We start from the raw sequence: 20,371 nt of genomic DNA on the forward strand, positions 1-20,371 counted from the left end.
AGTACAGATCTAAAGTGGGGGAGAGTGGGATTGTTCCCAGAAGGGATGCAGCCAGGAAAGGAAAACTTGCAGAGCTGGATGTGAACAGCGGAGAAGCAGCCCTTGGATCTCAGTAAGTATAGATCTGCCGAAGGTGAGCTGAGATTGTTTAGGTCAGGAGAGGGGTCAAAAAGCATAAGTGCAGTTTGTCTAAAAACACACTTATTCTTTGCAGCAGTTCAGTCAGACGAATGAAAAGATTTGCGACGGGTCATCACACAACCGTTTTTTGCCTTGTCAATCAGCTCTATTGGGTGTAAGCAAGGGGCCATCTCTTAAGCCAGACAACCCAATAGAACCAAGCAATCAGAATTATTTCATAGGCCTTCTGCCTGCCATGAAAGTAAAATCTGGGGGGACTCTTAGCACGTGGCCAGTCCGTTCATCATTGCTATATTTTGCACTGCCCGGATATGTCCACTTACCCTGACAGCTAGAGATTCACCTGAGGACCTCAATGTTTGAGGAAATAGACTTAATCAAACCACAATTAGTTAAAAATGCAGACAGAGCTAGGACCGGCATCCCAGAGCTACCGACACTTGCAGGTTTTATTGCACCTCTGACTGGCCGATAAAAATACAAAAATATTGTGTCCATCGCACGCGGCCTTCCATGTTGCGCTCAAAATCTGCTCTTGAATCTGGAGAAGTTTCGTTGTGGGGTAACCGACCAGAAGCTGCGCCGGTTCTGAAAGGCTTGGAAACTGTTATGAATTCTGAACCTGTCCCGTTTGAACTTAATCTTCTTCACCTGCAAAACAGAGCAAGACAAAAACAAATTGTTTTAATGATACCTTTAAAAAAGGAACTTCACCCTTCCAAATGGGCACAGCCTTCCACAGTACAGGTCCTCTTTAACAGTTTAACCAAACTTCTTTAGAAACACAATGTGTACACAGATTCAACTTCCTTTCCATTGATAACCCAGATTTACCTTTCCACTATCAAAGTCTTCATCCCATTCATCTATAACCGAGCTGTGTTTGGCGTCCTCTGCATCATATTCAGCATCTTGGCTTACAGTGGACTTTTCTCCTTCCCAACTGAACACTGCGGGACGAAGCACAATAAACAACAATAAAATGGAGCATACCGGTTCCCACGCTTTGTGTAACCTCAGCTGTACAGTTGCTCAGAGACACCTCCAAAGGGTTAAAATGTTCTGCGCTGTTCACACGTTTCATTCTGAAAGGAGGAGCCAGGCACAGGATGTCACTAAACAGGAGGCACAGCATGGAGATGTATTAAGCCAATATGGCCTCCACATTAAAGCGGACCTTTACTCTCAAAAATCAAATTCTACCAATGCATCCCTTTATGGATGATGATTAGTAATAACATAGACATGTCAGGTGTAAAATGCTGCGATTGTGAAATACTTACACTTGCAGGGCATTCACTTCCTGCATTGAAAGAGCAAAATTACTTCAGTTTGCCAGTTTGCCAAAGAAATGCACACTGGGATTGCCTCGTCATCAACAGAGCATTGCTGGGAAATCTCATCTGTAATCTCACGAGATCTCAGGGAAAGGCATTTCCCTGCCCTGAGATGATGTGCGTGGTCACATGTCCTAGTTACATGTGCCAGAAATCAAGGAAGTAAAAAGGAGGGCTAGTAACGTGCCCTTAGTAAACATGGCCACTGTCAGAGGACAGGGTAAGAAAAGAGAAATAAGGTGCAAAGAACACAAAGCCGGCAATTATCTAGACGTATGTGATTGTAGATTGTCATTACTGTGTTTGTTGTTATTTTAAAGCTATGGGTAAAGGTCCGCTATAACTTGTATACTAAACATTAAGCAGACACAACATTCCTAAAACAACATAATGAAGAAAGTTTATATCAAGGAACTCAAGGTGGAAAGAAAAAACTTAGGGGCCCATTTATAAAGGGAGAGCGGATCTCCGTCATACTCCTCTTGGCTACCCATACCATGACCCACATTTTATAGTCCATTCATTAAATGCATGAAGTAGAGCTGAGCATGTGGTATCACGCGGCTTAACGCAGCAGAGAGCTCCATGGATTGGAGGAGAGGCGGTCAAATTACTTTAAAAGGTCACGTGATTGGGCTCTCCACCCGGCTTCTTTTTTTTTTGTTTTCAAACTCAGAAGCTGGCAGAGTCCTAAGCACATCGCTGTGCTTTATCAATGTGCAGCGTTGGGGGTTTTTCCTTATTTGTTTTATAGCCCCTCCGATGGGAAAACATAGTCTGGGGAATTTATCAGACCTGGAGCAGACGGAATCTGAAGTTGCCCAAAGTTACCAATCAGCTTCTCTTTAATTCGATCAGTTAAGGTTTGAAAATAAGAAGGTGGATGCTGATTGGTTGCCATGTACAGCTGCTCCAGATTCTGTCTTCTCCAATTTTGATAAATTCCCCCATTAGGTAGCGTGAGGAAGGATTGTCTGAAATGTTTTGATTCCCGTCGGTGCCCCCCTGTTCCAGTGACGCTCGCAAACCCCCATTTCTTGTACAGGAGAGGAAATGAGGAAAAAGCCCCCTGATGGGGTCCCAAGCAGAAGTTTTAATTCCTCTGCACCCTATAAAAAAAGAATGGCCGGAGTTAGGGAACAGGAATAATTAAAGCCTATGTGCCTTACCTTGCGTCCCATAGGCTTTATTGTTGGCATTCTTTATTAGCTCTTCAACAACACCGGATTTCGCCGTGCCATTCCACGCCAACTGGGCTTTGTTTGCACAAGGAATGGAAGGAGGTCGCTTGTATCCGTCTTTGATGCGGTTGTCCCATACAAACACAGAGTCTACGGAGAATAAAAGACTGTTTCAGCAATTTAAAACAAAACCATAGTGGGCAGAATCAGACTATCTTTCTCTATGGGAAGGGAACATTCGGCATGTGCTCAAGTGGTGTTAAAAGGAGAATTATGAGGCGAGTGCTTTTCACTCACCTCATAATCTGAGCCGACCTGCGACAATGAGACTGTCACAGGTCGGCTCAGTAGATCGGGAAGTGAGCGAACACATACCGGTGTTCGCTCACTTCTCGATCCTGTTACTGCAGAGAGCCGTGACAGGGGAGTGACTGGATTCTCCCCTCCCGTCTGATCCTCCAGCGCTGACTGGCAGAACGGACGGGGGAGGGGGCGATAGGCAGAGCCAGCTGTCACTTACGCAGCTGGGCGGATCCAGACATAATTGTCGGGATCCGTTTCAGCTGCCGCGTCTCAGTATACCGCTTTGGGTAACAGGAGGAAGCTAGTTTGTGTCCTCCCGTTACCCTTCGGAGAACTATGGGGAAAAGCCCTGACCCCATAGTTCTCCTTTAATCGTTGTCACCTCACTAGGGATTTCCTATACTGTCCAATTGTTGCTGTTAACTATGTGTCACAACATTTTATCTACTAGTTCTGTACGTACACATTTTCATCTGTGACTGATCTTTGCTTGGAAATGCCCTTTTCTCTTAGCGAAAATGCTGCCCTCTGCTGGCAGAGCTGAGTAACAGCCACACCCCTCTGTACAGCTGGCTCTGCCTCTAGATAGGCAGAGCCAGCTGTCCCTCACGCAGCTGGGTGGATCCAGACAGTAATGTCGGGATTCATCCCGGCTGCGACGGACTCAGTATACCGTGAGCTGTAGCAGAATTTTAATCCCCCCTGCTACAAACCGTACCGGCATCCCTGCGATGTCACTGTGGAGATCTGTTGCCTGTATCTGTTATGAGTGGAGTAGGTGGCGTTCCTGATTAAACACAGAACTCCAACAACCTTCATCAGGTGATTTTTGAGGTCTGTGTCTCCAACAGAGATTGTCACTCTCTCCCAGCTACTTATTACTTACCACAGCTTATTTCCTGAGCTTTATGTTTTTGTCCTTTAACAGATTCGCTCTCTTCGCTCTCTTGGCTGTTGTGCTTCTGCAATTTATGCTTCTTCATTTTCATGGTTACATGATCCCCTTCCGCATCCTTACCAGACACTATGTTCGTACTAGGAGGAAAATTTTGAACATTATAACATGTAAAAAGTGTAGTCAGAGTTACAATTTCACATTAAAGCTGGTAAAGAGTGTGGATTGCAAGGACGCATCATATGGTTGAGCTATGCACTTTGTGTTTTTGGTCCGCATAGATCATTTCCCTTCCTTTGAAACCCCACTTAGGAAGTGACCACTGTTTTTAAAACAGCCCTAATTAAAAAATAGAACTATGGGGTAATTGTTTTTATCCCACTTCTCTTAAGGGTCACGGGAGGACATAGCGTCCTCCCGCGACCCAAAGCTCAGTACATAAACGAGCAACAGCTCGCGGAATACTGAGACCGATGCAGCCGGGACGGATCCACTCAGCTGTGTGAATGACAGCTGGCTCTGCCTATCAAGAGGCAGAGCCAGCTGTACCCGCACCCGCCCCGCCCGTTCCGCCAGTCAGCGCTGGAGGATCGGAGCGGGGAATCCCTGCAGGGTGTGATGAGTGACAGTCACGGGTCTCTGCAGGGAGATGATCGAGAAGTGAGCGAGCGACGGTATGTGTTCGCTCTCTTCCCGATCTATTGAGCCGACGTGTGACAGTTTAATTGTCACAGGTCGGCTCGAACTATGAGGATGTGTGATTTTCACTCACCTCATAGTTCTCCTTTAAGCCATTACCCTTTCCTGCAGTCAGCAAATATAATTGCTGCAATTTCACCCCAAAGTTTGCCAAGTTTCAGGCCCAGCGGTCAGACCATTACAGGTCAGAAACCCCGAAAAACAGAGACAAACCAGTAACTTGCATCTTTTGCAAAAGGAGGTCAGCAATGGTAGAATCTGTATTTCTCCAAGTACAGATTAAAAGTGAACCTGTGGTCTGCTTATGCAGGGCAAAGCCCAACACTGGACTAGACCCAAACTGGAGCACCCCTGCATCCATTAGAAAACCCTTTTTCAGTACCTTTTTTGCAGATATTTATTGTTATTGGTATTTATATAGTGCTGACAATTTACGCAGTGCTTTACATAGTTGCACATTCACATCAGTCCCTGACCTCAAGGAGATTACAATATACGGTCCCTATCTCACAAGCATACATACAGGGCCAGTTTAGACAGGAGCCAATTAACCTCCCAGCATGTCTTTGGAGTGTGGGAGGAAACCAGAGTACCTGGGAGGAAGCCTACGCAAGCACAGGGAGTACATGCAAACTCCATGCAGATAGTGACCTGGCTGGGATTCGAACGAGGGACCCCCAGTGCTACAAGGCAGAAGCGCTAACTACTACGCCACTGTTCTGCCTGTTTGGTCCGGCACAGGGGAAAACAAACAAAAAATAGATCTGCTTCAAGCTCTCCCCGTCACCTACATTCTAGGGAAGCTGCTTACCTTTTCGCTGATGCTTCATGTTCGCTGTCGGTATAATCAACTGGTCTCTCTTCCTTCCTCCTCTTTTTCTTTTTCCTCGTGGCCTCCTGGGAACTCTCAATATTGTTCATTGGCTCTGGTACAGGTTTTAGAGAGGTGTGACCCTGCAAACTTTTGGCCTTCTTTGGTTTGATTTTAGTTTTCTCTAGTTTGAGTGTTTGACTCTCAGGGTCCAGGTGGGATATAACTTCTTCTGCCCCATCTATTATTTCTGAGGGTTCGGACGCTTTCCTCTTTTTCTTCTTGTGTTTTTTCCTTATTCTGCTTTCCTCTCTGACCTTGCTGTCCCCGTTGCAGCTTATGGTATGAGACTGTTGTGGTTGACCGTTTCGTTCGGAGATGCCGTCCTGGGCTGTAGCCATGCAGCTGTCTCCAGCCGGTTCCTGGGGCAAAAGAGTCCGTTTGGAGGTATTGCAAAGGCTGGATGGGTGACCTGATGGAGTGACAAGTTGGGGAGATTCTACACCTGGTCTTTTGTGTTTCTCATGGGGTTTGAAGGTTTTCGGTTTGTTACAAGTCCAAGAGAAGCTGCCTGAGGCTTGAGGAGAGTCTCTGCAAAAGAAAATCGAAGAACATTTAGATCTTTATGATCTTAAAGTGTATGTCAAGATTAAAAAACATTTTTTTCTTAAAAATAGGAGTGGGGAACAAATACAACCGCCGTCTGAGCTTCTATCAGAGAGATTTCCTCTCTTGCCGAGAATGCTCTTTGACAGGAAAATCTGCTACAGGGATACGCACAGAAATGATAATCTGACAGAGGTACTTGGAAACATTATGAGGGGAATTTATCAAAACTGGAGCAGCTGTGCATGGCAACCAATTGGCTTCTCTCTTTCATTTTTAAATCTTAACAAACTGGAGAGAAGCTGATTGGCTGCCAAGGGAGAGTTGCCCTCACTTCCTGTCTGGTAAACACTGTCAGCAGGACAGGAAGTGAAAGGGAATCTCCCCAACAAGGGCCAAGGAGTCCAACAGCGCTTTTAAACATTCCCCACACTAGCCAAAAAATAGGATTTTCGAACTCAACATAAAATACTTTTCTTGGAATCCATTGAGGGAAACGGGAAGTCTTTCGCCTTTAGGTTTATATGGCCGTCTTTATGCTTATATTGGGCTCTGGCAAACCAAAAAACTGTAGGCCAGCCCGGGATAACCCATCCTACTACCAGCATGCCTCAGTGTTGCAGAAAAGAAGTTCTCAAAGCATGATCAAACACACAGAGGGGTGGGAACTGGGACCCTTAAAGGAGTCCAAGAAAAGGACTTTACTGCGAGTATAAAAATCCTATCTTCTTACTTGTCCATTGAGGCACACAGGAAGTCTGGGTCTAACCAGGGCAAAGAGGAATGCCAGAAAGCCCTGGAGGGCAGGTTCGCACCATAAACAGTGCAGATTTTTATTAGGGGAGACTGATGAAGGGGAATTCTCATTCCTGTGATCCAACCTGTAGGGGCAGAGCTTGTATGGCTGACATGCTGCTGGTCTCCAGCAGTGTGCTGTTTTTCATCTACCAGATGCCGATTGTGACCATGGCCAGGGCAGGAGTTTTGGTAGGACTTTATATGCATGGCGTTTTATTATACATCGCTCTTCTTGCGTCACTTATTGTAGGTGCAATTCACTTCTACTTCATGAATAGATTCTTATAATGCTTACTACACTGAGTTGTTTCTGCACTACTCTTTTTCATTTTGTATTGGTCTTCTATTTATATGGCATTTTAGTAACGTGGTTTACATCTACCTAATCAGTGTTGAGAAAAGCTAAAAAGGGTCACAAAAAAAACAGTAACTGCTACACAGAAACCTGAGCGGTGACAGACATCAAGCAAGACAAGTGAGGGTGCAGCTCGACTTACCGATGCTTATGGAGCGGCTGGGGTGTGGTGGGACCGGGGGAGACGGAGGTGGGATGAGCAGAGCCGGTGGTGATGAAGTGGGACGGAGGGCAGTAAACGTCATTTCTGCTTTCCCTCTGCAGCATGCTGCCCTGTAGTTATTGACATAAATAAAATCTTGGTGGTGTAAAGAAAAAAAGGGAGGTTTGTGACAAATCAAAATGAATGAAAGAAGAAGGGAGAGGGGATTTGATAGCGTTTAGATCAGGTCGCGCACACATCGATATATATGTATATTGAGGAATAGGTATACATATATAGAGAGAGAGATGTACAGGACACAGAAGTGATGGAAAGGCAATATGACGAATGAAATGGTTTAACCAAACCACAAAATAAAAAAACAAAAACGACAACGGAACAGTGATGGGGTGAAAAAAATACTTGTTAGAAAACATAAAAAAAAATAAAATTAAAATAAATAAAAAAAAAAGCAAAAACTTAAAAGGGTCAGTCAAGACAAATCTGATATCTGTTTTGGGTAAATAATGGCGAGTAAAAGCAATTGTCTTCATACACCTCTCAGGGATTCCAACCTTGAGCACATGCTATTCGAGTTCCCAGTTCCAACAGCAAGGTAGCGTCACTACAGTAGATGAAGTCTCCCTTTGCTGCTGTACAAAAAAAAAAAGAGAATGGTACCAAGAACTTCAAAAGGGAATTCTCATTTTTTGGAAAGCCTGAGTGATGCAAGAAGCTAGAGACTCACAGTACTAAAAGATAGTTCTGGATAGACTGACCAAAAGGTCCATGCAGGCCCGAAACATAATATACAGACCAAACAGTTTTACGTGGTTTGCAGCCCAAAAGTGTTTTTTACTTAAAGGGATAGAGCAGGAATTGTGTAAATATTTGAGTTTTAATTTCGGCCTGTGACCCTTTTTGGGGAGCTTTTCACTCACTTTTGCTCTCCGTGACTCTGACACAAGAAAAAGAGGGAGCGGTTGTCACTGGGACACCAATATCCACTGTCACAAGTTTTAACTGCTCCTCACTCTACTAAAATAGGATTTACTCAGTGTAAGATTCTTTTTTTTTTTTTCCCAATTCCACTGAAGGACACAGGAACTCTAACCTTGAGGGTATAATGCCGCCTACAGGAGGATAGGATATTGGTAAAGAAAAAAAAGCTGTAAGCCCAGGATAGCGTCTACTAATCAGTATGACTTTTTTTTTTTCCAATTCCACTGAAGGACACAGGGACTCTAACCTTGAGGGTATAATGCCGCCTACAGGAGGATAGGATATTGGTAAAGAAAAAAAAGCTGTAAGCCCAGGATAGCGTCTACTAATCAGTATGACTCACGTTTTGTAGCAAAGCAGTACCAAGAGCATGATCATAAACACAGAGGTGATTGGACCAGAGCCCCTCAGTGGACTCCAGGAAAAGGATTTTACAGACAGAATTAAAAATCAATACATCCTGGGCTGGACTACAGTTTTTTTGTTTGAATGTTTCCCATTCTATGGTACGTGGCAATAAAACACAAAAGGTTAAAGACTTCCCGTTTCCCTCAATGGATGAGAAAGAAAAAATAGTTTTTTTCCTGTGTTCACTTCCTGTACTGATGGAGGGTAAATATTCTCCCAATAGGCACACAAGCAGCTATAAAAACCTGGCAAAGGACAATCTCTCCCCACTCTACCAAGAAACAAAAAAGAAGGTTTTGGCTGACATTCGGCTTTAACCAAAAATGTGTTAGAAGTCTAAACATATGCAGCAGACCACTGATGACCACCTTCTTGGACAAGCTAGTTGCATGACGGCCATTTTACTCCTCTGACTTCAGTGCTTTCAGACTCACTTTCCTGCAACAAGCACACAGCTAGAACTCTACTTGTATAGCTGCTCAGGGTCACCAACTCCGAAAACACAGATTACTGGATTAAGCATGGCGGCCAGACAGCTACAATTTCCAAAAGGAGTGGTCAGCAGTAGCAGTATAGGTATTTCTCTCAGCACAGATGTTCTTTAAAGGAGACCTATAGAGTAAACACAAGTCTCTGCCCCCTAAGGGCCTGTTCACACGACGTCTGTTTTGTGTGCTGACCGGCTTCGTACGCTGCTGCACTCAAAATGCACCCCAATGTATCCCTATGTGTTTTATGGGCTCCAGTTCTCACGTGCGCAGTCCGTTCAGCTTACGACAGAAAAAATACTGCATGTCACATTTTGTCAGGTCCGGGAACGGAAACGGAACGGATACGCATCAAAAACGCACTGCGCTGCAGCTTACATACTAACAGCCCCACTCCAGCAAAAATAATTTTTTTTTTTTTTTTTTTGCTGGAACGCATCCAAAACGCAATGCATCAGCAGCTCCACGTCTGCTGATCAGGACCTGATCTCATGTGAACAGGCCCTAAATCCCACCATAGCCATTCAGCCCTTTTAAAAGGAATATATAGTCTGTGTTTTTTTTTTACATGAATAGTAAAATGTGACCAGCTTTAAAAAAAAAAAATTGTATTAACACATGAATATTTTGTAATATAGAAGTACATAGAGATAACATTATTTGCCTTATATATGCCTGCTCTGGCTTCCTGTCCTGCAGACCCAATGAAAGCAAAACTCTCCTTGTCTACATGTGGTACGATACCAACATTATGGAAGTGCAAGCATGCAAAAATATAGTAGGGAATGGTTAAATGCCCTGTTAGGTTTTTGTTTGCCATCTGTACAACATTGGGGAAATTTCCTTTCACTGCCTGTCCTGAAAACACTACATTCCTGCTGTGGTGAAAAAGTATATACAGTGTGTGTGCCAGATTATTATGACCACCTGACGTTTGTAGGGAAATTAACTATAATTTTGCAATGAAGTGGCTAGAGGGCCAGACCATTATGAATAGGGAAGCAGGTTGTTTACCACGACAGTAGAAGTGATTTGTTTCGGAAGATACGGGGAAACAACGCGATTTAACATCCTTTGAACGTGGGATGATTGTTAGATGAAAGCTTTTATGCCCGGAGTTCAGCTTTAACATACCAAAAAGGTTATAAACACTTTTTTTTACTGGGACCCTTTGTTCCATTTGGTTTTCCCGTGTGGTCACTTTACTCTCAGAAATGTTTCATCATTGACAACATACACCGGTCCAGTAGGGGGACAACCTACAAATTCCTCTATCATGTATAGTATTGAAAGAATGTAAAAAGACATTACACCAAAGTTACTTTAATACAAACGTCACAATAACTCAAATGCCCGGCTTTCCCTCTAATTATGAAGAGCTTACAGAGAATTAAAATGTATCTCCTACAAAAACTTATGATTTTTTTTAGTTTCTCGTAGCGCACAGAAAAGGATTAGAACCCCGGTCATATGTTTACTTCTTTCCAGGGCACTGTTAAGGCAGATTTACCTTCCATTGTTTTCACTGTGACAAGAGTTTTGCCAGACAGGAAGTGAGGGGAAATCTGCAACAAGGGCACAGAAGTTAATAAGAAGCTGACAGGGATTCTATCTTTCACCTTTTATATTGAAAGAAGCATTTTTCAGATCCTCCTTTAAATCCTGTCTGCTGAAACGGTTGTCACCAGGGCAGGAAGTGAGGGTAAATCTATCTAATGAGATCTAACTGGATAGCTGACAGGGGCTCTATTCCTCCCCCACAATATATAAAAAACCTAAAAGGAGAACTATGAGGCGAGTGAAAATCACTCAGCCTCATGGATCGAGCCGACCTGTGACAATGAAACAGTCACATGTCGGCTCAATAGATCGGGAAGTGAGCGAACACATACCGTCGCTCGCTCACGTCTCGATCCTGTCACTGCACAGAGCCGTGACTGTCAATCACGGCTCCCTGCAGGGATCCCCCCCCTCCCCTTCCCGATCCTCCAGCGCTGACTGGCGGAACGGACGGGGAGGGGGCGGGTACAACTGGCTCTGCCTCTAGATAGGCAGAGCCAGCTGTCACTCACGCAGCTGGGTGGATCCAGACAGTATTGTCGGGATCCATCCCGGCTGCGGCGTATACTGAGCTTTGGGTGACGGGAGGACGTTAGTTTGTGTCCTCCTGTTACCCTTAGGAGAGCTATGGGGAAAAGAACTGATCCTATAGTTCTCCTTTAAGAAAAGTATTGGCTGGACATACAGTAGGATCTATAGGGAAAGAAGAAGACCTATATAGCAGAAGCCACAGAACAGAGTACAGAAAGAAGGGGGTGGAGTCTTCACAAGAACTTACCTTTTTGGCTGACAAAGCCAGCTTTTTGGCAGGTGGAGGTGACATGGCCGTCAAAGCTTCACGCACACTGGCCAACATGGGGGACTTTGATTTTAAATTGCCGTTCGGCTCCGTCCGATCTGCTTCCATCTGCGGGCTGCAGCATGGAGATGGAACATTCCTGATTGCGGAGGTGCCCAGCGATACAGCTTGGTCATTTAAAGGAGGTTCTTGTGCTTTTACACTTTTCACCTCTTCCAGTTTTCGGTTAGCGTCCTCCTGGGCTTCAAGGTTTTCGTTGGACGTTTTGGAGTTCGATATCGAGCACAGGCTGGTGGGATCCTCTTGCATCTTCGCTTCGTTCGTGCTCAGCGTTTCGGGAGATGCCTTGAACTTGGCGTGGGCAGCTTTCTTCACCCGACTCATATTATCATCCAAAAGACAAGGGGAGTAGGAGGTTTTCGAGCTGAGCTTTGGAGAGGGGCTGGCACTGAGCGGCCTTGTACGGGGAACTCCGTTGTGCTCTTTGCTGCTGATCAAAGGATATGTACGGCACACTGGAACCCCAATGTCATCCATATTCGGTGACTTCTTCTCATGTACTCCATCTGGTCTCTGGAAGATAGAGAGCAAAAGATGGAACATGACAAAAAAAAGAAAAAAAACCCAGAGTCAACACAAGCAGGGGGGTTAAATAACCTATTTTCCTCCTAGCCGGTTCACACCCTCACATTTTATATGTGCCTCTTCTCCTCTGCGCTGCGGCAATCTAAGGACCATCGACATCATATCTAATGCAGATCCCAAAGACATGCATTAGACATGAGGACATTTAACCAGCTGAAGCAGGAGGGGAAAAGGGAAGGGAAGGGGGGGACACACACACACACACACACACATGGGCTAGCAAGCCCCTATGTGATAACGTTTGTAGGTGAGATTGTCTTTATGGAGCCTCCCCTCCAATACAGAAGATCAGGCACAGTATTATGCTCCATCTCCTGTGCAGCCCGGCTTGTGACAACTGAGACAAGACAAGCAGGCTGCTACAAGTGATCTGGGCAGCTGTACAGCCACTCAGATCACTTTTACAAAAGGAGCGGTGGCTCCCATGCTCTACATTTAGCAATGCTTGCTCGCAGCAGAGCTAAATCTAGAAAAAAAAAAAAAAACACCTGCCCGGTACTGCATGTCCCGAGTGTTGGGTGATAGGAATCCCACACCTCGCCCTCTCACACGCCATAACAAAGGCCTTACAGATGGACACATCTGTAAGGCCATCTTTCGTTTAGTCCAACTCCCAACTCCAGCAACCACCAACTGACCCTGCCCCACCAAGATCTACCAAAACATTTTCAACCCATTTCTTTCAAGACGGAAGTCCTTCCACTCTGTAAATTACTGGTTGGTAGTGAACAAGTTAACTTTTTAGATCTGGTGTAACACTGGCACAGTCAAACCAAAGACTATATGTGTCAAGACAGCTTGAGCAAATGGGTACTTCATCTTAGAAATTAAACAAAAGCCGTTTAGGAGTCACTCACTTTCCCAATCAGAGGGGATGACAGGCTACCATTAGAGAGCGTCTTCTTGATAGTAGGAGGAACAGAGCTGGGGCGAGAAATCTGAGCATTTGGCACTTTACACGCCGATCCATCAGGACTCTTTCTGGATTCTGGAAGCCTGGGGAAGAAAGGAGATCTCTGACCATATAAAACAAGCAGAGATGACCAAGAATACCATTTCATGGGTCAACTTACAGTGAAGCTATAGCATGTCTATGCAGGGCAAAGTTTAACTTTAATGCCATTCCATGCTACCACACCACCTACTCACCTCTCCTTCACTCCCCTGCCAATCCATTCAGCTGCTGAAAGCAAGAGAATTTACTCTGGGTAAGCTCAGAGTCACTGAAATGATGGAGGAGAGTCCTACCGCACTACTTACTGGTATGTCCCTTGCGGGGGGTGCTGAAGTAACTGCGGGTGGCCCAGCTTTAGATTCAAGTAGTAAAGTATGTCACCAGCACACTGTCATTAAATCTTCAAGTACTGTAGTGATCATTTTATTGATGCACACACATTTTTCACATAGCAAGGTTACGGTGCCACTCAGGGTTCCTTCATCAGGCATAACCATTGTGTCATGCCTGATGAAGGGACCCTGAGTGGCCCTGAAATGTTGCTAAGTGACAAGATGTGTGTGTGTCAATAAAATGATCACTACTTGAAGATTTAACCACGGTGTGCTGGTGACATACTTTAGTGCTCAAATGATGGACTCTGCCTACGCAACAGCACTGGGCCCATCACCAAGCACCTGCACTGTCACATAGAAAGAGTCCATAGCTTTGTGGAGACCATGAGTGAGTCACATGCTCCTCCAAACCCGGAAAGTACAAGTCATTTCCTTCACAAATGACAGCTGATAGGAACTGCAGGGGAGAGAAGGAATGGTATGTGCTGCTGTAGAACAGGGGAATAAAGTGACTGGGTCACTTTGCCAATTCGGGACAAAGTAACAGTGAACCTTTAAAGTGAACCTGTTCCCAGGCTATGTACACTAAAATATTTACATCTAGTATACCTGTTTGAAAAATGCGCCCATTCCCCTCATATAGCTATTGACATTGTGGGGAAAAACATTTTCCAATGCTGCAGCAGAAGAACAGAAATCTTAATCTTTTCCTATTGCAACACAATCTTGGTAGACTATTTGCAATAGCCAAGGTGTTTTGGGGATGGGGTCACCCTTTTTCAGGGCTTAGGTAGGTAAATCTGTTGGTCCCGAGGTGTAATGATGTCCCGCAGTGTCTGCTGTGCCACGGTTGTGGGCAAAGCAGACAGCATGCTGCAGTGCCCACGATCAACAGATTGAACAGTACCAAATCCATGAAGGTGGGGGAGCCCAAAATGCATTGGCTATCACTAATAAAGTGATTATTGTTCTGCAACCAGCTGGAGTTTCCAAGACATTCTATTCATGAACGGTTCTCCTCACCTATCTTCACAATGTTCAACCTGGAGCTTACACAGGGTTTAAGGTGGCCACACACTATGCGAATTTTAGCTGATGGAAGGAATTGGTCGAAAAATCTTCGAACAGAGCCCGCAGCCAATAAGCTGCCAGATTTGTTTGGGTATTCCCACAGTGGCCGTCATCCACCGTCATTATACAGTGAAGACAGCGGGAGATTCCACGATCAATGCTTGTAAGCAGGTTGAACAGGCATGGCCAGCTTTAGACTACGCAGGCTAGAAGGAAAATGGAGCAGCGGAGGGGGGCGGCAAAGGTGAGCATCAGTGGGTGGTGGTGGGTGCCCCATTAACAGAACCTATCAATTTGCCCTAAATTAAACATAATGACATTCTCTTTAAATGGATTGCATTATCCATTCCATTATGAGTTCCATAGGATTCCCATCCTATGAAACTCTCTACCCCAACCGGTCCGACTATCTCCCACTCTGACTGCATTTAGGCAATCCTTTAAGACTCATCTCTTCAAGGAAGCCTATGCCACCTCAACCTGACCACTGAACTATCACTTTATCAAACAATTCATCCCCACACTGCTACCTCCTCATGTATCACTTCACCCTCCCTTGTAGACTGTAAGCCCTCAGGGGCAGGGCCCTCCTTACCATCTTGCCTTGAATTGTAATGTCTCCCCTATATTGTAAAGCGCTGAGCAAACTGTTGGCGCTATATAAATCCTGTATAATAATAATTAGGCTCATTCAGCAATTACAACACAAAACAGTAGTCCCCTGGTGTGAATTTTAGAGCATCTGTGAATCCATTGTCTTGGTATAAATGTTACCTCAAGTAAAAGAGTACATAAGCCTGCTGATTCAGAACCACCTTGATGTTACTGGCATGAACAAGTGAATCATTCATCTGATACCACTGTCCGTTACTGGCCTGCAAAAGAGAGAAATCAAAGTCAGATACGTTTGAGAACAGAACCGTCTCTTAACGCTTTATCTGTAGGCATCAACTGGAGCTGAATAAATCTAGGTCACCAGGTTACCATAGCAACTAAGGAAGGCAACCTGACGACCAGGAAGCCACTGCTGGATTATTGTGGAGGCCAGAGCGGTATTCATTTTCTAGGGAAAACACGATCAAGATTGTAATGAGGTTTCCAAAGACAGAGGAGAGCTGGCTGGGATCAGGGTTTGATCAGGTAATTTCCCTTGTGTACACAGCAAGTGTGGGAGCTGGTCAATGGCTCCTGGCTTTGCCATTGAGGTATTCATTCTTGTCCTGGCAACCTGGCTCTGAGGCCCAACTAAAGATGAAGTTTAATCTGCTTATATCAAATTCATCAGCTGTATCTCTGCCCCGCTCTGAATTAGTTTAATTTCTTATGGAAGCCTAAGCCCTGCCATTGCACTGTGCAATGACCTTGCCTCAGCCAACAGTAAGGAAGCCCCCAGTGGGTGAAAGGTGCAGTTTGGTGGAGCCTAGCTATGATGAGGGGTCCCAGTAAGGAAACCAAATCAGAGAGGAGCATAGGAGATGCTTTTCTGGCAAATAAAGATAACAGCAGTCATCCTGTGGTGTCTGCTACTAGGCATGATGGTTATTGTTAAGACGGAATACAGGTTCACCTTCAAGTCTAGCTCCTGGCAAAATATTATATTTTAGGCTTTACAATGAGCGAGTCAAGACGTGAGGGGAGTAGCTGTCACCATAAACAAAAATGTGTTTTAACTTATTGGCTAGTTAAAGGGAATTTTCTGTCCTGACAGAAAGTGAGCCCAAAGACTTCATAAAAGATGTGCAATACTACTCACTTTTACATAGCAATAGTAGTGTCCAGCATGGCAGCTGTACCCAGAATGCACAAGGACCGCATAGAGCGCATACATAACCGGATCTCCATTACACTGAGACATGTATGGTCGGATGTTCAAAAATTCTGGGTAACCGACATCCTACCAGAAGACAGGAAGTGAAGTACAGATGTCAATTACAAACAGCAGGAATTTTGCCAATCACTAAAGGTGTGATATATATATCACTAAAGGTGTGATATATATATCACATAAGGTGTGATATATATATATATATATTACACACACACACACACACATATATACACACCACTTAACGATCAGCCATAACATTATGACCATGCACCTAATACTGGAGTAGGTCCTCCTTTTGCTCTGACCCATGGACTCAACTAGGACTCTGAACGTGCTCGGTGGTATCTGGCACCAAGCCATCAGTAGCAGATCCTTTAAGTCCTGTAAGTTGTGAGGTGGGTACTCCAAGGATCGGACTTGTTTTTCCAGCACATCCCACAAATGCTCGATTGGGCTGAGATCTGGAGAAATTGGAGGCCAAGTCAAACTCCTCAGACTTGTTGTTGTGTTCCTCAAACCATTTTTGCAGTGTGGCAGGACGCATTATCCTGCTGAAAGAGACCACTTCCATCAGGTAATACTGTTTCCATGAAGGGTTGTACTCGGTCAGCAACAATGTTTAGGCGGGTGGTATGTGTCCAAGTAACAGCCACATGAATGGCAGGACCAATTCTTTCCCAGCAGAACATTGCCCAAAACATCACACTGCCGCCACTGGGTTTACTTCTTCCCATAGTGCATCCTGGTGCCATCTATTCCCCAAGTAAGCGATACACACATACCCTGCCATTCACATGATGTAAAAGAAACAGTGATTCGTCAGAGCGGGCCACTTTCTTCCATTGCTCCGTGGTCCAGCTCTGATGCTTACATGCCCATTGTAGGCATTTTAGGCGGTGGATACGGGTCAGCATGGGCACCCTGACTGGTCTGCGCCCACACAGCTCCATACGGAAAAAAAAACTGCGATGCACTGTGTGTTCAGGTAAAATGTCATAATGTGGATCAGACTACACGGGCCACTCATCACCGCCCATGACCCTGTCACTGGTTCTCCTTCCTTGAACCACTTCTGGTAGATCCTGACCACTGCAGGCCGGGAAGATCCCACAAGAGCTGCAGTTTTGGAGTTGCTCCTGTCTAGCCATCATAATTTGGCCCTCGTCATAGTTGCGCAATTCCTTACGCTTGCCTGTTTTCTTTGCTTCCAACACATCAATTTCACGGACAAAATGTTGATTTGCTGCCTAATATATCCCCCCCCATTTCCAGGTGCCATTGTAACCAGATACTAAAATGTTACTCCCTTCACCTCAGTGATCATAATGTTATGGGTGATCAGTGTATACAGTACGCGCGCACACACGCACACCATTTTGCTGACCTTTGTTATTTTGCCGCCGCTGAAGTTGGCAAATCTTTTTAGCGATAGTGTGAGGACGTTGGAAGCGCGATGAAGGCTGAATCTTTTCGTGGCCGGAACCTTCTTCTTACACCTTACAGAGAAGAAAGAAACCAACCGTAAAATTTACAAGACCTCAACAAGTATGACACGAAATTTATAAAGCAGTGAATCGGACATTTGCTGCAGGTGAATCTCCAAGGTACAGGTGATTCACCACCAGTGAATGTCTGCCTTGAATATATGTAACCCCTTCAAATGTACACTTTGTTCTCTTTACAGAGGGCACTGGATTGTTAAAAGATGGCCCGCCATGATTTGTTTACCTTTGAGCTTAAAAAATGTGTGTATAAAAGCCAGCATTCAATACCGCACTGGCAACAACCTAAATGTGGGTTATAGCATTATCCAGATGTGGAATGTTTACTGGTTAGTACTGCTCTCTGGGGTTCTGTCAGCGAGATTTCTCCTCACTTACAATGTTTTCACCAGACAGAAAATTGGGGGGGCGGGGGGGAGCCTAAAACCCCAGTCAGCTTTTTTGTTGTTGTCCATGTGTTACACATGTCCCTGCAGCAAATCTTCCCTCTACTGTCATCGGGACACAAAGTAAGGGGAAATCTCTGTAACAGAGCCCTGGACAGCAGTAAATACCCAGCAGTGGTTCTAATCTATCCCCATTACAGCCAAAAAAACCTTTGGCTGAAGCCTAAGCAGTGTAACATCTCCTCTGTCTGCTTGCTGCACCAACAATCACATCCAAACCTTCCAGGGAAGGTTTGATTCTGTCTGGTGGCTGTGATAATACCAGTATTGTTTTTATAAAGAGGGTGTTCTGGCATCTTCAGCAGGCAAGTTCTAGGATCCACAGATAAAGTAAGGGGTAGACTGGTGACCAGTCAGTCTGTGCTCCCTGCATTTCAAGTTTTAGGGTCCCAGTTATAAAGCAGAGGTATGGCCTTACCGGGTCCCAGTTAGAAAGCAGAGGTATGGCCTTACCACGGCCCAGCTAGAAAGCAGAGGTATGGCCTTAGCAGGGCCCAGCTAGAAAGCAGAGGTATGGCCTTAGCAGGGCCCAGCTAGAAAGCAGAGGTATGGCCTTAGCAGGGCCCAGCTAGAAAGCAGAGGTATGGCCTTAGCAGGGCCCAGCTAGAAAGCAGAGGTATGGCCTTAGCAGGGCCCAGCTAGAAAGCAGAGGTAGGGCCTTACCACGGCCCAGTTAGAAAGCAGAGGTATGGCCTTACCACGGCCCAGTTAGAAAGCAGAGGTATGGCCTTACCACGGCCCAGTTAGAAAGCAGAGGTAGGGCCTTACCACGGCCCAGTTAGAAAGCAGAGGTAGGGCCTTACCACGGCCCAGTTAGAAAGCAGAGGTATGGCCTTACCACGGCCCAGTTAGAAAGCAGAGGTATGGCCATACCGGTGCTGTAACAAAACAAAAAAAAGTAACACTTATAAAGCACTGTGCACAGATCTCTGAAGCAAAGCCTCGTTCAAATGTGGGAGAATAGAGAGAGCCTTTGACATGACCTGTGAAAATCATGCAACTGGTCTCCTCTTCAATCATGAGGTGCTCTCTGCAGTGTTACGCAGATAACACTCCACAAGACAACACAGGATTCATACTACAGCCCACATTTTATGAACCATTCATAAATTGTAGGCATTGTGTGCTGTGATTTCCAGCAGAGTGGTATCTGCTATAAAGGCCCCTTCATTGTTCTGGCCGGAGTATACCTAATTAATGAAAACAAGTCTATGGATTCCCAAAGGCAAGGGGTTAGAAGAGCTTATCTAAACTTAGATGGATGTCAGTGATCAGGAGTGAGTCGGCTTATGCCCAGCAGCACGGATCACTTCTTGAAGCTGGGACATCGGTGCCATACTGCTCAGCACCCTGCACTCATTGTCAGCACATAACCTTGTTCTTTGCAAAGAATTCTCTATTGCATTTATGAAGAGTAACATAACTGCTCTTACTTGCCACACATGTAGGCGTTCTCTCCGCTCAGCACATCAGACTTGATGAAAAGCTCTAATGCACGTACTATGTTGGCCGATTGCTGCAACAAGAAACAAAGTTAATCATTAAAATCAGGTTTATTGAATATGGCAATGAGCAAAGTGCAGCAGCTCCTAGGGACCAGTCAGAATTCCCCTATTCCACATCTCTGCAATATCCCACATGTTTTATACCTCTGCAAAGGCTGAAAGTATAGAAGAATATCTGCCAGAGACCCAGTGAGCGAATCTCCTTTATGGGCTGACAACACAGCATCTTTTCTGCACTGAAATCCAAACCAGTATTGTCAGCTCTTCCTGCAGGACCACAGAACTTCACCTACCCCTGCCCCTCTACACACACGCACGTTGATTTCTCTTCCAGGAAACCAGTGATGTTGCTTTGACTTCCAAAAGTCTGCTCCACACACTGTGTAGGAAAAGGGCTATTGGAAGATGTAGTTCTGGGGGATATGCCATCATCGTTCAGAACGATGATGGCACCTCGTCGATCCCTCCTCCCAGCTGCTTTACCAAGAATTTTACAAGTCTAGTGATGACATCACGGAGAGTAAAAAAATAAATAAAAAAAAAGCTTATTTTATAATAT

The 20,371-nt window shown here is 45.1% G+C and overlaps 1 protein-coding gene across 1 annotated transcript in view; it reads right to left on the reverse strand.

Annotated features, from left to right (window-relative positions):
- Positions 1-422: 422 nt before the first annotated feature.
- Positions 423-20,371, reverse strand: part of USP36 (ubiquitin specific peptidase 36) — a 26,221-nt gene continuing 6,272 nt past the window's right edge. Inside the window, exons 7-18 of the mRNA XM_018573667.1 lie at positions 19,741-19,823; positions 17,744-17,855; positions 16,285-16,425; positions 15,306-15,406; positions 13,028-13,166; positions 11,505-12,098; positions 7,269-7,399; positions 5,368-5,958; positions 3,849-3,997; positions 2,648-2,809; positions 976-1,091; positions 423-792 (exon numbers count right to left, since the gene is read on the reverse strand). Coding sequence (XP_018429169.1) covers positions 664-792; positions 976-1,091; positions 2,648-2,809; positions 3,849-3,997; positions 5,368-5,958; positions 7,269-7,399; positions 11,505-12,098; positions 13,028-13,166; positions 15,306-15,406; positions 16,285-16,425; positions 17,744-17,855; positions 19,741-19,823 — 2,448 coding nt within the window. The 3' untranslated portion in view covers positions 423-663. The remainder of the gene's footprint in view (positions 793-975; positions 1,092-2,647; positions 2,810-3,848; positions 3,998-5,367; positions 5,959-7,268; positions 7,400-11,504; positions 12,099-13,027; positions 13,167-15,305; positions 15,407-16,284; positions 16,426-17,743; positions 17,856-19,740; positions 19,824-20,371) is intronic.

Source organism: Nanorana parkeri, unplaced genomic scaffold (genome assembly GCF_000935625.1).
Source record: "Nanorana parkeri isolate BGI_ZX_2015 unplaced genomic scaffold, ASM93562v1 scaffold2479, whole genome shotgun sequence".
Lineage (NCBI taxonomy): Eukaryota > Metazoa > Chordata > Amphibia > Anura > Dicroglossidae > Nanorana > Nanorana parkeri.